At 40.0% G+C, this 12,530-nt stretch overlaps 1 protein-coding gene across 1 annotated transcript in view; it reads left to right on the top strand.

Moving 5' to 3' along the window:
• The window catches only part of CDH8 (cadherin 8), a 395,389-nt gene that overhangs the window by 266,852 nt on the left and 116,007 nt on the right, over positions 1–12,530 (top strand). The window contains exon 8 of the mRNA XM_004015044.5: positions 1,138–1,274. Coding sequence (XP_004015093.2) covers positions 1,138–1,274 — 137 coding nt within the window. The remainder of the gene's footprint in view (positions 1–1,137; positions 1,275–12,530) is intronic.

The raw sequence follows: 12,530 nt of genomic DNA, 5'->3' as shown, positions 1-12,530 counted from the left end.
GCCTTGTTTCCAAATGCCATCACGCATTAGGAGTTAGGGTTTTAACATAAAAATTTGGGGGAATTCTTTGAGGGTTTCCCAGGTGGCACTAGTGGTAAAGAACCTGCCTGCCAATGCAAGAGACCCTGGGTCGTGAAGATCCCCTGGAGGAGGAGGGCATGGCAACCCACTCCAGTATTCTTGCCTGGAGAATTCAATGGACAGAGGAGCCTAGTGGGCTATAGTCTGTAGGGTCGCAAAGAGTCAGATACGACTGAAGTGACTTAGCACACACACACAATCCTTATTTGAACCTCTATTTCATCCTGTTTTACTTTATTCCACTCTTTATTTGTGGACCAGTTTTTCTAATCATGCCTTGTGTTTCTTAGGATATTAATAAATGTGGTAAAAAAGTAATTCCTGTATGATCTTGTTACTTAGTGTTCCCGAGAAGCACTTGACTATAGACATAGAGCATCTTAATGTCTGCCTTATCCAAAAGTTTTCTCAACAGAACTAACAACCTACCCATTAAAGTTTTAAATCTGCTAAAATATCTGGACCAATTTTAAAAAATTATATTTACCAGAGAATCAGAAAACATCTGATTTCTATGGACAGAGATGAATAGGAAGCCTAAATATATACCTTACTTAAAATGAAAACAAAACAAACCAACAGCAACAGCAACAAAAACACATACCTATTGTGCAGTCAAATCTAAGTTTAACACAAACACACATTTCCTTGGAACCACCATAAATAATTTGCTGTCTAGCACCATCCTCCTTTGGATTTGAGTTCATTGTTTTATATGGTATTTTGTGGCAACTGCTAATTATCATAAGCTGTCCAATAAAAGTGATGGATTGTCCAATTAACTCATCAGCAGCCATTTTTGAAGATGTTACCTATTGAAACTGATGGCAGTTTATGACCTCCATGTTGCATATATAGCTAATGACTCCTTGGGCAATAATTGTTAAGTTTCTTGTGCCTCATTCAGTCATTTTGTTTTACAAATTAGGATGCCATTGAGTTTACCGATTCATTTGGCTTCACAACTGTGGCTCTCTAAGGATTACTAAAGGTCTGCTGTGGAATGTGTGGATTATATAAACACTGAAGTAGATTACAGATGTGTCTGTTTTGCAGGTTTTCCATCGACCGGCACACTGACCTGGAGAGACAATTCAACATTAATGCTGATGATGGGAAGATAACGCTTGCAACACCGCTGGACAGAGAATTAAGTGTGTGGCACAACATAACAATCATTGCTACCGAAATCAGTAAGTGCCTGGGTTTGTTCATTTCTTCCTTGTGTGCCTGTGTTCAATTTATGCCTAGGGATCATACGAAAAGTGGTCCTGTTTCTTTTAGATATTTTGGCATTAGAACTTTTGTTCCCAAGGAGACTTGGAATGCTTCATCTCAACATGAAATAACTTACCCTGTGGTAAATTACCAAACGGTTGCAATATATGTGGGAAGGAAACATTTTTACATGCAAGTATCCTTGCATCTTATATCCATTATTCAGCCATTAAAAACAATGTTTTGCATATTAAAATATGGGAAAGATTTAGCATAAAAGGGTAGGTAAAAGTAGAATTCAAGAATTCCATAATTTAAATGGACACCAACATTATTATTATGTACAATATAGAAACGATTGCTCACACATTTAAGCTATGCATATACACATACACATATAAATGCAGAAATTATAAAAAGAAAATTTACAGTATCAATACATATCATTTTGGGGAGATGAGATTATAGTTTGTTTGGTTTGTTTTTTAGAATTAATGTGTTTTACAGAGTAATCACAGACTATTTAAAATTACATCTTCAATATAAAATTTTTCCTAAATTACATGTGAAAATGTAAGCCTTATTTTTTTTTCAGAGGAGGTTCCAGGGTTGTTAAAATAACATATGTTAGTCTTTCTGCCAATTTTTAATGAGCACAGCTTCTCAGATCGCGCTTGCTGACACTCCCATGGAGTCTCTAAACAATAGCTCTTCGGTGAAATCTAGTGCTCTCCTGTCTATGAGAACCTGCACTTTGCCTTACCAGTTTTGTTTTTGTTTTTTAATCATACAGATTAAATCCCCCTTGCAATGGGGATATGATGTTCATTTTATTTCCAAGCAAAAGACATTCTGCATGTTATCTGAATATCCTCTTTCTATAAAGGAGATGAAGGACTTCACAGTTTATACAAGTTCAAGGGAGATGACAGTGCATTCTTGAGGGGACTGGGATAGAAGGAATCTGAATAAGGAAACAAAAGTTCACAATAAAAAAGATTCATGGGTACAAATATGTAAAGGATGTGAGCCCTAAACTCTGCTCTTTGCATTCTCTAAATCTGCTCTAGTTTCACAGTCAATGTCTCTGAGATTCATGATAAATATGTCTGCAAGAAGAGTAATCTAGACCTTCAGGAAAGGCATGGATTTTCCTTGCTTTGAGATGTGGGGGTAATGTCTTCCATGGAGTCTTATTCAAAAAATAAAACACAACCACTGTGTGAAAAAGTGACCATTCAAGAGTGAAGAACGTATCTTTTGGCAGCCTCAAAGCAGGCCAAGAAACAGCTTGATATGGAATTTAAAAGAAGCGCTTTGGAAGCTTAGGTGCTTTTCCTTATTAGGAGTACCACTTTCTTCTCTAGTATGTTGCTCTGCTCGTAGTTTATCCCTTGTAACATTAAGGGATAACGAAAACTGAGCATCTCATTTGGTAACTTTTATTTTTTAGCAATGTTAACCCCATCTAGATGTGAAATATTTATAATTTACAGTATTGAAGCCGTATGTCACCTTAAGCCTCTGAGGAAAACTGTATCTATTTAGATTGGTTTGAGGCTATATAAAAATGCTCTAAAGCAGTGGTCCCCAACCTCTTTGGCACCAGGGGCTAGCTTCATGGAAGATATTTTCCATGGATCAGGGGTACAGGGGAATGGTTTGGGATAATTCAAGCTCATTACATTTATCGTGCCCTTTATTTCTATTATGTCAGCTACGTACGTAAACTACGACATACGTCACCTGCTATGTCAGCTCCACCTTAAATCATCAGGCATTAGATCTTGGATCCCCAGTCTAAATGACCATAGTTATTGTTAAAGTATGCAGGCAATAATTACCATAAAAATAATTTTCTCATATATTGAACATAATAACCTACTTGAATTTGCCTAAATCTCTGACTTCTTTTTTTATGAGTTGGCTGCCTTCACTTACATGTTCATCAAGAAGGCCCTGATCATAAGACTCCATGTACTCTATTCTGTACAGTAAAAGGAAATAAATATACAGAACAGGTGGTTAGGAAAGATTTCAGGGGCAATCCAGAAACAAACAACTCATTTGCAAGGAATCACAGACAAGTAAGGAAGACAGATACAAACGCAGATGCTCCAGGGTTAATGAGCTGTTAACTCTAGGGTGGCAAGGGTACCAAGCCCAATAGGGAAAACATTCATTCATTCACTCGGTAATTATTTATTGAGTCTTTGGTTCTTGCCAAGCACTCTTTTAGTGACTGGGGATATAGCAGTGATCGAAACAGGCAAAAAACATCTGGTCCTCTTGGAGTTTCCTTTCTAGAGGCACCTGTGTATGAACGGTGGGTTGAAATCTGCTGATATATCCATAAAGAATGACATAGAGGCGAGGAAGAAGGTGCTGAGTACTGGGAATAAAAGCAGTTGATGGTGCGACCACAAACCTGCTTCAGTGGACATCTATTGATTAAAAGTTATTGAAATATAGACCAGATAATTTTTCCTCTATGGCTCGAGAGAAACCACTTGACTATATCCCAGACTTAAGTTTACAGTTAGCTCCATAAAGAGACCGAACAGGAAGTGGTTCTGTTCATATGGCCACCCAAAGCTTTTCTTTGAACCTTATAGAATTAAAAGTACACAACCCAAACTTACCTTATTCTGTTGACATCAGTGGGAGTTATCTCATCTTTTATTGCATCATTCTTTTGATCTTTTTCTTTTCTTTTTTTTTTTTTGGTCAGAGATTGAAAACTAAACATTTCTTTTTGAATTTTTGCATGTAACTGTCTTAAAACCAACAAGTGTGTACCTAGTCGCTCAGTTGTGTCCAACTCTTGTGACCCCATAGATTGTAGTCTGCCAGACTCCTCTGTCCATGGGATTCTCTAGGCGAGAATACTTGGTTGCCATTTCCTTCTCCAGGGGATCTTTCTGACCCAGGGATTGAACCCAGGTCTCTTTCATTGCAGTCAGACTCTTCACTGACAGAGCTACGAGGGAAACCAACAAGATTGGAAGTATAAAAGAGAACTGTTAATTTTAGCTGTAAAATATAAGCTGACGTGGGCATAAATCTAGAAATTTTAAATGTAAAATTAAGTTACAGAATTCAAAATAACAAGATCACAGAGAACTTAAGAAAAATTGGAATTACTATGAAAATGGCTTAGAAACTTATTTTGACTTGGTTTTATTATTGAGCGCATCATGTAATGTTTATCTTCTGAAGCCGCAGATCATGTCCTGGAAAAAAATATTAAAGGGAGATTTATTGTATTTGGATGAGATGAATATTTAAAACCACCCAGGACAATAGAACCCCATAGGGGGAGCTTCTAATAAAGATAAAGAAATATTCATTCCAGGGAGAACAATTTAAAACTACTCTCAGAGCACCATCTCTTCAGACAAAAGATTTAAGCAAATGAAATTAAGCTAAAAAATGGATTTTAGGAAAGTCCATCTGTTATCTCTTAATGAGAATGGAGATGTCATCCTTTATCCTCTTGTGTCAGATTCACTTAACCAAGGCTGAGATGCTTCACTGTGTGTATTTCCCAAGTATTTCAGTGGTAATAGATCTAACTTGCCATCGTGATCAACAGGCACATCTCATTACATGAGCTGGCAGTTAGATGCCCAAGTACTAACAGGAGATTAGGCTTGTATAGCACATCTGTGCTAAGTAGCTTCACTAGCAGCAGCCCCCTCTCTTGAAACTATCCTAAGGCTTGAAACTGCTGTGTATCATGGTGGTGACAGCTTAAAGTAAATTTAGCTAGTTAAACACTGAAAAAGTATTATGTAATCCCCAGGATGCTTTTAATTCTCAGGTCACTCTTTGAAAATAGGTACCATTATTGTATGCATTTTTCTGTCAAGGAAATTCAGACAGAAGGTTAAGTATCTTGCCCAGAGTTTCAAAGAGAGCAAAGGGTTCAGAGGTAGGTTTGCTACCAATGCTGTTTAATTGCAGATTACAAGTTCTTAGAAGCCTTCTTAAGGAGGAACCCTCTCCTATATCTTCTCTTCTTCCATTCTCTTGCTTAAATTGAGCTTCTGACACTGCTATATCATTACCTGAAGCAATCCAATGAAATTAGTTCTTCTCTACAAAGCAGGTTGGCGCAGGGAGAAGAGTGCAGTGGAGAAAAGAACAAGCCCGCATTTACTCAGAACCTCCTATTCTAACGCTTATAACCCTAGGGAGGAAAACCGCCTGGTGGACAAAGCCAGGCTTTGGAACTGTTCAGACTGGAATTCTATGCTCATTTTTGAGATTAGGAAACTGAGGAACAGAGACTAGAAAGCAGAAAACAGTGCCTTTAGGGAGACAACGTTTTTCAATGACATTCACAGAGAACTTGACATATCCAGCTGACCCCAGTCTCCTGGGTTAGTATTTAAACCAGAGTTATGGCATTTGCTGAGCACCTACGGAACCATTAATTTTACTGCAATTAATATATATTGTAAACATTGTTTTAATGTTGTGAAGGAAGGCAGAGTGAGAGGAGATGTTCTTCTGTTTGTGTGTTTTGGTCTTTATTGGTGATCGGTGATATCTGAGCTAAGGTTTGTCAGAAGAGGCATGAGATTCATTTAGGTTGGGCAGAAAGGTATAGACGTACCTATGAGAGCAACGTAGTAACAAGCACAGCTGTCAGAGAAAGGAAACCAGGGCAGGGAGGGTACGGTAAGGGAAATACAGTCTCTGCAGGGGCATTTCAGAGGTATTGAATGCCAGTTTTAGAGTGTCCTTCTCAGAGAAAGTGGTGATGGGGGATGGAGAGTGGGGAAACCCACTGACATCATGTGCCTGAGAGCAGGGAGCTGACATTTACAGAAAGCGGACTACTGTCGGTTACCTGAAAGTATTGTAAAGCAGGAAGCATATAATTGCCCATTAAATTAATCTCTTTGAGTTAGCGATAATGCATTGCTCTAGCCCACTACAGTGGGCTGCACACAATATTGCAAATGAAGCTTTTCACTAATGATGGTTAAATCTCCCAGGGAACACACTAGTTTGATGGCACTTAAGGAATGTTTCTCCCTGGCATAGGGCCCAGTTGCCACAATAATTTGCTTTGTCCAACCCGGGCTACTTAAGAAAAACATATCTTTATAGGGAGCTCATTGTTTAGAGAAATCTTAGGTCCTGGAGTTGGTAGAGTTGGCCTCATCTTGCCCATATAACCCTGGGCAAATTATTTCCCCTCTCTTGCTTCCAGTTTTCCCATTTATGAAATGGGAATCATAATTGTTCCTTTAAATTTAGGATGTAGAAGCCTGGCCAGCTACAGTCCATAAAGTCCCAAATAGTCAGACACCACTGAAGCGGCTTAGCACTCACACACACATGCACACACACAAGGATTGAATTAAAAGTGACAGTACTCTACCTCTTAGCTCAAAGTATATCTATAACCTTTAGAAATTGATAAATAAATTGCACATGTTCTTGTTAATACAGCCCTAACCTTAGGTTTTGAATAATAGTTTAATTTTAAATTATTTATTTGGCTTATATTGTCTTTCATCCCTTCTCCTGCCCACAACAAGAAAACTGGTAATCATATCCTGTGAGTTACTGCTGGGTGCAGCTGTGTTTCTTCACTGCACAACCAGTGAGTTTGTTTACTGACCTTCCTTTTGTCCCCGGTTCAGGCATGGTAGATTGATCTGTGCCTAAAGGAAGGCCCTCGAAATGAAGCAGGCATATTCTTGGAGAGCCTGCTTCAACTAATAAGGACTTCAGATTTTATATCAGGATCTCGCTCAAAAGATGTAATCTCTCTGTGTATTGCCTGTGGCATAATCAAGGCTAGCGCTTCTTTAAGATCAGTATCCTTCCCTTGTATAGAATTGAGTGGAAGCAGGAACTTTCCTGATGGTCCAGGGGTTAAAAATCCACCTTCCAGTGCAGGGGCTGCAGGTTCGATCCTTAGTCAGGGAACAAAGATCCCATAGGCCTCAGGGCAACTAAGCATGCGCACTGCAGCGCTGGATCTCATGTGCCACAACTAAGACCCGATGCAGCCGGAAAAAAGTGAATAAAAACAAGCAAGTATTGTAAGAAGTAACAAATAATGGAAGAATTGAGTAGAAGCAGATGGAGAGAAGCCGCTGTCCAGTTAGGTAACTCACAGAAGGGGAAGAATGATTAAAGTCTGAGGTGGACAGTGAAGTTCAGGGCTGGAGTGGTTACGGGGCTCCTAAGTATCAGAAAAACTGTGGCAGCAGATGACCGATGTGACTCTTGGGGAACAGAGGCACATGGCAAGTTCCTGTGACTATACCCTACCTCAGCAAGCATACACGTGCTGTAAGGTAGCAATCAATATTTTTAACAATAAAGGTTATAATGAAGGGAAGTGGAGAATCCATTATGGGGAAGTGAAGGGGAAGCTACGGGCTCCTGGGAAGGAGAGCAGCATCCAAGATAAGATTCCCTGACAGAAGAATGGGAGTGTCATTGTGTCATTCCGAGTTCGAGGAGAAGCAGGCCCAAATGAGTATCACTCTGTGCGCAACTCACACCAGTTTTAACCACTATCGTGCCCGTTTTGTGCACAGCTACTCCACTTACTTGAATATCCACTTGATGTCTCCTTTAGTTCCTCTTTGTTCCTCTTTGAATGCATCCATTCTGCTGAACTCCTCCCACTACCTCTCCATCTCTTTCCTCTCTGCCCCTCTTTTTGTTCTAGTCTATTTAGAAAAAGCCTGTAGATGGAGGCTGGAGATACAGATTTTAACTAGGAACTCCTTTAAGACATCACTATGACTAACAGCTCCTTAGTCCTAACCTAGAAAAAGACAGAACGTAAGAGGCTTTTACCCCTGTGTCTTGCCCTGGTCTCTCTTATAAACCACCCTCCTCAAATCCTTGACAGTAGCTCTTATTGTAGACGACTGTAGATAATTACCGGAGGTACACAGCAAACAGTAATTCAAGCTTTTCAGGTACAAGTTGTAGCAAGCTGACTAGTCACAGCAAACGGTAATCTCCAGGTTTGAGGGTATTGGATAGAGGGGGGCAGGTTGGGGAGATCCTAGATATGTGAGCACATTATAAAAACTGGAGAATAGTAGGATGATTTATCCTGTTATGGTTTTCCCTGGTGACTCAGTGGTAAAAGAATCCACCTGCCAATGCAGGAGATACGAGTTCCACCCCTGGGTCGGGAAGATCCCCTGGAGAAGGAAATGGCACCCCACTCCAGTAGTCTTGCCTGGGAAATCCCATGGACAGAGGAGCCTGGCGGGCCACAATCCATGGGGTCACAGTAGAGTCAGATACAACTGAGTGAGTAAACAACAACAGTGGTTTCTCCGGAAATAAAGGAAGCACGTGGACTAGGGAAGAAAACGCAGATATCAGTCAGAGTTCGGTGAGCAAGTTTATAAATCAGGTTGCTTAGATGAAATCATTATTTTTCCATTCATCCACACTCAGTTGATAAGTTACTGAACTTCTCTCTGTGGCTTAGATTCCCTATTTCTAAAATGCGGGATATACTGAAACACCTTTAGAGGTATGTGATAAGAAGTGACTATGCTTACATACTAATATCTTTCCTAACACAGAGTAAAGTCTTGGTGATAATGCTTTATGTTAATATTATTATAACAGTAGTTATAAAGTAAACATTAATTTTATCATTTCATATAATTAAAGAGGATAGTCCTAAAAGTTTAGCTTTCTTGTCATCAGATAAAACCACCCAGCTTCACTTTGAGAATATACAAACTGAGTTTTTGAGGCAGTATCATCTTAAGATGATTTGGGAGGTAGAATTTTCTACAAACATGTGTCCAAAAGGAGGAGCTTTTTCCCTCAGTCCTGGCCAGTTTGGCAGCCTTAAAAGCCTCCTTCTTACCCAAACCAAGGTTGTATCTGTCACCTCTTTCTCAGAAAGCAGTAATGGTTACTAGGTAAAAACAAATTATGAAGGCAGATTTTTCACAGCCAAAAATATGCTTTAGATGTGATTTGAATACACCACATAATCTCTTTAAGCTTCAGTTGATATATTTGCAGTATGTTATGACAAAATGAGATAATACAGGTAAAATGCATAAAACAGAGCCTGGCATATGGAAAGGACTTAACATTTCTTCTTTCCCCTCTCTAATGCCCCTCTCCCCTCATCCTCATCCTCCTCTCTGACCTTCTCCAGACTGAACCTGGTGCCCACTAGTAGTTTAAACATAGACTATTAGTCCTTTGTCTAAATTTATCATTCAGATCTCCCTTTTCCCCCAGCCGCTTGGGCTCATGCATGAAAATGAAAGTGAAAGTGTTAGTTGCTCAGCGTGTCCGACTCTTTGCGACTCCATGGAGGAGCTAGTACTTGCTAGGTCTCAATTTGCTGCAGATCCTATTGGTCAGAGCAGGTCACGTTACCAAGAGCAGGTTTACAGAGTGGAGAAATAAATGTCACCTCTTGATGGGGAGGTGGCATTTCCAAATATTGTGGGCATTCATTTTTAAAAAAGTAACTTCAGACGGGAATACTAAATCTTAGTGATGCACGACCAAAAATGATACAGCTCTGTAGGCTACACGCAGGTACTTCCCTTCTAGGCTCCTCTTCTCATCATAGTACATGTACATCCCAGATGTTCTCCTCCAACCCCTTACTTGTTTGAGAAAAAGGACTGGACACAATATTTCTAACAGCTGCGACCTCATTAGCTATGGATTCTTTAGAATTTCAGCTTAAGTAACAATTGGTATTATTTATTATAAATCTGCTAGCACATTTATAATACTACGACAATTTCTCCTACATGACCACTAATGAAAGCTTTAAATACTATTATTAATATTTCTTGATATCCAAGCCAGGTTAAGTTCCTTTGCTGTCAGATCTCAAAGATCCATGTGTTTTGCCTTTAAGTGACTGGTTGAGGCCTAAAATACCCATTTATTTGCCTGAGGTTTTGAAAGTACATTTTTTTTTGGCCACACCTTGTGGCTTACAGGATCTTAGTTCTCTGACTAAGGGGATCAAACCCAGACCCATAGCAGTCAAAGCGCTGAGTCCTAACCACTAGGCTTCCAAGGAATTCCCTGAAAATACATTGATAAAGTTCTTGTTCTCATGAGACATTATTGCTTTGTTATTGACCACTGTTTTATCCTGGGAGCCTAGCACTGTGGGGTCTCCCAGTGAATGTTTGCTGAATTAATACCACAAGATATTAGCCTGATGACTTCCGACTCTAAACAGACATTATTGATTCATTGGTGGAGAGGATATCTGCTTTAATATACCCCACTCAGCTCTCTGTTAAAAGTCGAGCTGACAAGCACATTGGCACAATGGCTTTCTGAAGCTTTTAGTCATTCTTTCCTGAGTGACTGAAGCTGAGGCATGAAGGACAGGAGTGACTGTGCTCTCCTTGTGTGAAAATTGTGGGGCATTTACTGTGCTCAAGGGGAAGCTCTCCCATAGAATATTAAGCCCTCTGCAGAGTCAGGGACAGAAACCATGAGAAAGGTGCTGGCAGAGAGGAGCCCCAGGTTCCCTCTCTCTGCCCACAAGGAACCAGCCCTCTGATCTAAGATCCTTTACTTCTCTTCCTTCTGAGAGCCTGAGGCAAGCCCTGAGTTATGCCAGCCCACACTTCATTACCCAACAAGCCTATTTATCGTTTAATCTGATCTGTATTGAACAAGCAGAAGCAGGTTACAAAGCAGCAAAGCCTAAAGAATGAAAATGCAGCACGTTTTCTGATTATAGGACTCCCTAATCCAGTGCTTAAAAGCCAGGGCTAAAAATAGACACCAATTCCATCTTGAATTTACCCCTATTCACCTAGCATTTCAGTGTGAGGTCAGGTGGCCACTGGATGGTAGAATTTTGAACTAGGATAACTTGCTTCTGTCTAATTTGAGGTGACGGGGCATTGGTTACTCTAAAGCCTCAGTTTGTTATTGTTGATCATAAGTCATGATTGATTCCTTGCACCCCCATAGACTGCAGCACACCAGGCTTCTCTGTCCATCACCAACTCCCGGAGCTTGCTCAAACTCATGTCCATTGACTCAGTGATGCTATCCACTGTCGCATCCTCTGTCATCCCCTTCTCCTCCTGCCTTCAATCTTTCCCAGCCTCAGAGTCTTTTCAAATGAGTTGTCTCTTCACATTCTGGGGGGCTCCAGTCCATGGAGCCACAAAGACTTGGACAAGACTGAGTGACTAAATCCTCACTTATGATACTAATATTTTCTTGCTCCTGAAGTGACTATAGGGCAAGAGTCCATCCCACATGTTTCCCAAGGTCAAGAGTTATGCTCTTTGTCACAAAGAAGCAATGAGCTAGAATGTAAAGAAACTGTCTCTAAGGCAAGCACTGAAACTCTATCATTTACTTAGAAAGCATGTAATTTTCAGTAGGGTGGGATTTTTCCATTGGATGGGAGAGACAGTCTTCTCTACAAAGATCCGTTGTGGAAGGTATATTTTTGTCAGGGCCATAAAATAACAGTAGGTTTTTGTCAAAGATGTATTTCAAAATTAACATACATCTTGATCAAGTCTTCTGAAGATCAGAGAACTCCAGAGAGAAAAGAATATAGGGTTGGAAAGTTAAGTAGAGCAAATTATGATATCTTTCAGATGCCAGGTACAAGAAATGATCTTATTCTCTATGTCAGAGGGTTCCATCAAATACATAGAAATATTAAAATAAGGGAAATGTAACATTCAGAATATTAGCACCCCAGATTTAGCAGCAGACTAAGCTATGGGTGAAACAGAGTCTGGAGAATGAGAAAGGGAAGACTCTGGCTGTGATGATGGCTCAAAATCACCCAGAGAGCTTGTTAAAACATAGATTCCCAGGCCAAAGAATTTGTATTTCTAACAAGTTCCCATGCGAGGCTGAGGCTGCTGTTCCAGGGACAACACTTTGAAAACCATTGCTACAGTCCCTGCAGTACTAATTCAGAAAAAACTAAAGCTACATTAGAAATGAAGTTTCGATGAATGGAAATTGGCATCTGGTTAAAGCTAATGGGAAACAGGGTACAGTAAATACTGCTGGAAATTGCAAACCTTTGTGATGAACTGTATACTAGGCAGCATTCCAGCTCTTCCAGTGCCCTTTATCCATTAAATCGTCATAACGGGTCCACAAGTTGGTACCATCTCTCATCTAATAAAGCCAAGATACACACTTGAAGCTCCCCATATTTGGGTGGCTAAATTTGGATTTGATATTAG

Source organism: Ovis aries, chromosome 14, assembly GCF_016772045.2.
Source record: "Ovis aries strain OAR_USU_Benz2616 breed Rambouillet chromosome 14, ARS-UI_Ramb_v3.0, whole genome shotgun sequence".
NCBI lineage: Eukaryota > Metazoa > Chordata > Mammalia > Artiodactyla > Bovidae > Ovis > Ovis aries.
Note: the sequence above shows the minus strand (reverse complement) of the source record. Positions and strands in the feature narration are given on the sequence as shown.